Source organism: Zea mays, chromosome 1 (assembly GCF_902167145.1).
Source record: "Zea mays cultivar B73 chromosome 1, Zm-B73-REFERENCE-NAM-5.0, whole genome shotgun sequence".
Lineage (NCBI taxonomy): Eukaryota > Viridiplantae > Streptophyta > Magnoliopsida > Poales > Poaceae > Zea > Zea mays.
The window spans coordinates 30,882,208-30,887,122 of NC_050096.1; the positions used below are offsets into that span (position 1 = coordinate 30,882,208).

General features: G+C 46.6%; 1 protein-coding gene across 1 annotated transcript; it reads left to right on the plus strand.

The window, feature by feature from the left end:
* Positions 1-1,269: 1,269 nt before the first annotated feature.
* Positions 1,270-4,915, plus strand: LOC100191713 (uncharacterized). Its single transcript, NM_001137142.2, has 2 exons — positions 1,270-1,949; positions 4,551-4,915. Exons 1-2 carry the CDS (start codon positions 1,364-1,366, stop codon positions 4,745-4,747), a joined length of 783 nt encoding a protein of 260 aa, NP_001130614.2. The 5' UTR covers positions 1,270-1,363; the 3' UTR covers positions 4,748-4,915.

The window sequence follows — 4,915 nt, forward strand, 5'->3', positions numbered from 1 at the left end:
CGTCTTAAAGGAACAATCAAGTGAAGAGTTATATTTTCTTCTCTCTTCTCATCCTAACTTGGTTTTAGTTCTCACCAACACATTTCATAAAACAAGTTTGTGTTGTTTAGAACTAATTTTGTAGGATCACCTATTCACCCCCTCTAGGTGCTCTCAATCACGCAGTCACACCTCGCACGAGGCCAACCTCAGGTGAGAAACGCAGTCACGCCTCGCCCGAGGGTTGCCTCGAGCGGGAGATGAAGTCACACCTCGCCCGATGCCATCCTCGGGCGGGAGACACAGTCACCTTGAGCGACAGACGCAGTCATGCCTCGCCCAAGGCTAACCTCGGGAGGAGACACAGTCACGTCTCGCCCGAGGCCACCTCAGACGGGAGACACGGTCACGCCCAGCCCGAGGCCATCCTCGGGCAGGAGACGCAGTCACGCCTCACTCGAGGCCAACCTCAGGCGAGAGACGCAGTCACGGCTCGCTCGAGGCCACCCTTGGACGGGAGACACAATCACGTCTCGCCCGAGACCAACCTCGGACGAGAGACGCAGTCACGGCTCGCCCGAGGCCACCCTCGGGAGGGAGACACATGTTCTTATGACTGATATTTATAAAGGGCACTTCTTTGCAATCCTAATGACCGATATTTTGCAGGTTCTTATGCCATGGAAATTAAACGGTTTGAATGAGGTAACCAGTCTACCATGCCGCTTCAAGAACATAGATATGCGCATGTAATAAGCATTTAACGAATACTTTGTGTTCCGTTGCAACGCACATGAACCATACTAGTGTTTGAAAGAAATTCTAAGACCGCTAATGATTTGAAGGGGAAGGAGGGGAGAGAAAGAGGCAAAGCAAATAGAGGTAAAAACTAAGACCATTCTCAATGAGAGATTTTATCGCATTAATTAGTATGCTACACAGAATTTTTAATTACATAACATTATATTCATTATAAAATAGGTGAAACTAGTTTTATCACCATCAAAGTGTGCACCCATTTACAAGATATTACAAGATATTAGAAAGCGCGTGAAATCACCATTGAAAACAATTTATTTTATCTCTATCTATTTTATCTATGTATATTGGTTATCTAGATTCAACATTTAAGTTAGATATTAGCTTATGAAATTGTGTAGAAAGGATATTTCATATTACTCTTATTGAGGTGACAGTATTATAAATAGTGATGAAACTATCCCTGACAATAGGCTAAACGCCCCCGAAATCTCCGGCCCATGAATTTCGTCACGCGAGACTCTAGTCCCCCGCACGGGTGACAGACTGACAGGTCCGTCCGCAAATCTGCAACGTTGCCTCGTCACCTCTATCCTCCGGTCTCTCACCGCCTAACACGGCCGCCATGGCCGCCGCCTCCACCTCCCTTCCCCTTGGCTTCTCCTCTCACCACCGCCCAACTCCCAGAATCCGGCCGCAGCCCCAGTCCCAGTCGCAACCACTGAAGGCAAAACCCCTTAACCCCCTTCGCTTCAGCCTAGCCCTCACCCCGGCGACCGCGAAGCCCCGCCTCGCTGCGATGCCCGACGATGTCGCTGTCGCCAACTTCGTGGAGAAGGACTGGTCGTTCCTCGAGTCCGCGGGCGCAAACCTCCAGCGCGCTCTCGCGTCGGGGGCGCTCTCGCCGGCGTCGCGGGTGTTGGCATTGACGCCCACGGCGTCCTTCGTGAGGTCGCTCCTCGCGTCCTCGCCCTGCGAGCTACTGGTGGCCGCGCATGAGTCGATGTACGTGCTGGCAGGGGTCAAGGAGGCGCACGACGAGGTGAGGTGCTTCCACCTCGAGGGTGGGGGCGGCGGCAGAGGCGGCGGCGTGGTGGAGGCCGTGCCAGAGAGGTTCGACGACTTCGATGTTGTGTTCGTGTGCTACTTCCCTGGAATGGGAGTCTCCGCGGGGGCGCTCCTCAAATCGCTGGCCAAGAGGTGCTCAAAAGGTGAGACCTGTTGAAACGGCACCTTATCCTTTCTTAGCTTGTTGTTTCTTGTTTCAGACTTCCAGTGGACTGAGCCTGAGGTGGTTAGAAGGATGCGGCTTATTACGCTGTGCATTGCGTTTGCTAAATCACAACTAAATCATTTGAGATGGCAAATTGGTGGGGTTTAGAGTTGAGGTATTGATTGATCAGATTGGTTATTATGAGGCTGTTGTTGCCAGATATCATATTGCATCAAGCCCCTAACATATACTTGAACTACTTGGATACTTCCAACTTTGGTATACATCATACATTTTATGCACAAATGATCTGGATGGTTAATTTGACTTTGTTATTTTAGTTTAATTGGAGCAGCAGTGATTATGGTTCTGATTACGCATACAAGGGTGTTCTTGATATGGTCGGTTCCTTTGAGTTTTTACTTGTTAGGCTAGTTTTGAAGACTTATAGGGTGTTTGTTTGAGGAATGAACTGGTCCATCATCTTCTCACTCCTCACGTTTTTGTTTGGTTTGTGGAATGAAATGAATTGATTCATCATCATTTCATTCCACATAGTTAGTTAGTTAGTACTAATATGAGGAATAAGACCATCCCACCAAATTTGAGGAATAGAATCATGATGCACCACCTTATTTTGAATGAATCATGATGCACCACCTTATTTTGAATGGAGTGACTCCTCAAACCAAACACCCCATTAAAGCAGGCTGCAAGTATAATATTAGCATGCATTACCCTTTATAAGTTCATTCGAGATTGTGCTGAGTGATCAATACTTCTATATGTCAAATCAGGATTAAAACTATGCCAACACCAGGAGCATATCTATTAGAAGTGAATGGTGGCATGCTATGGTGAATCGGTCACAAATACAGCTGGTAACAGTTTGGGTTAAAACCGCCTTTAGTGGTTTGGTTTTCTATTTGGTTCTACATAGTTTGATTGAAAATAGGTTGAAAATTCTAATGGACTATAATCAGTGGCGAAGCCACATTAAGCTTGCCTGGTGCCAGTGCAACAGGGTAAGAAAAAAAATTACCACTAACTAGACAAATTTTCACCATGTATTTCTTCAAAACTATGTATATTGCTTTAGCAGTGCACCACCATAAATTTGAAGTTGGCTTCGCCCCTGACTATAATTGATGAGTAGCTATAATGGGCTGGTTTGGTCTGGAATCGATTCTTGATGGTTCGGCTAAGGGGATTCAGATCCAGTGCGTTCTTTACCATACACCTGCTGCGCTGTGCTCATAGAGTTCTTGCTGGACAGCTGGAGTTTACCGCTGAGCACAACGCCTTGCCCACTCAGCCCTTGTTTCACGCATAGCTGTAAAGTGGCGTGTCGAGGAATGCCCAGGCCGTCAGCAATAACGTGGTGCACGAAGAGGTCAAGCACGATGTCGCTGGGGATCCTCATGACCTGCATGGACATCATGGGCACTGACCACCGAGAGCACCTTGATGGGGAACCCTGACACCAGATCAGGAATGTTGGGATGTCGCGAGCTGGCGAATTGGCGGCAGCATGACTCATGTTGTGTCGAAGGACAGCTTGACGATGGGGTTGGCAGCGGTGCGCTGCCGGTGCGAAGCACAGACACAGCCAGCACGCACACCACCACCGCCAGTGGCGTGCCAATGGTATTGAACTCACCGCCGAATAGAACAGGTACTAGCTAGGTAGCAGCTGTAGGATACTGAGAAACATTTGATTAGTACTTTGGTGCTCAACGATAGCTAGAGGACAGTCAGCCGGTGTTCCCATGATGAACCTAGGAAGGATGTGGCATAGAAGGAAGGGGAAAGTTTCATGTGACAGGCTAGCCTACTACGGTAACAACAAATAGATCGGTGATTGTTTCATTTGTGAACCGAGCTGAGATAAATGGCATAGCTGCAGTTTGGAACCATTTTTTTAAGAAATAATCTGGACTGATTCTGTCCCAATAATGCTGGAGGTTAGGTTAAACTTGGTTTTGGAGAATGAAAAGATAGAAGAATGGGGCGGACATGGCGTTGATCTAGGGCATGTTTGGTTCACTACATCAGTTGCCACACTTTGCCTAACTTTTTTGCCTAAGGTTAGTTATTCAATTCGAACGACTAACCTTAGGCAAAGTGTGGCACATTTAGCCACAAACCAAACAGGCCCAATCACAGCAGAGTTTGGTCTGGGTGCGGCGGGGTTTTCAAACCATTAGCACGTTTAGTCACAAAGTGGTAAATAGGGCACACAAAATAGCCGAGGCAGTGTAGAGTTGGCATCCAAACCCAACAATCCAGCCCACACAGAATCCAGGTTCCTTAACAGCAACCAGCTTTTGGACCTTTAGCTTTTCACAATCCAACTTTCCACATTCTACAATCCACAAGCTGCTTTCCAAATTTTCTAGCCGCAACAAATTGAGCCTAAGCCTTGCCCAACAAGATATCAAGCCTGCCAACTCTCATTAGCCTTGCTGCGCCTATAGAATGAAAGACATGCTTAATTTTGAAACTTGAGATTTTCTCGTGTGATATTATTGTTTGTGGTTACACATGCAAAAAAAATTTGCTTCAATTTTAGAACTTGATCGAATGATTTTCCCCCCAGGTGCAAGAGTTGTCATGTTCTTAGATCAAGGCAGACAGAATTTTGAGCAACAACGGAGAGAGCATCCTGATGTTGTAACTTCGGATTTGCCCAGTATAGCCTTCCTGGAGAAGGCTGCATCTGGGAACAAGTATGAAATAACAGAGTTCGTTGACGAGCCTAGCTTTTACCTTGCTGTTTTGCAGTTTCAAGGATGATTTGTTCCTTTTTTGCAATATTTGTGAAGCAAATTGTGACTGTCTGTAAATTTGCAATATTTGTGAAGCAAATTGTGACTGTCTGTAAATTCTGATGGACGTAGTTTGTGGGTGGCTTATGTCGTACTAGCCTGTTTGGTTTGCTGTCTAATTTATCACACTTTAACT

Excerpts from the sequence above, each read along its gene's own strand:
- LOC100191713 (NM_001137142.2), top strand. The coding sequence starts at position 1,364 with ATGGCCGCCGCCTCCACCTCCCTTCCCCTTGGCTTCTCCTCTCACCAC. Across the intron at positions 1,950-4,550 it reads GGCCAAGAGGTGCTCAAAAG|GTGCAAGAGTTGTCATGTTC; the intron begins GTGAGACCTGTT and ends TTTTCCCCCCAG.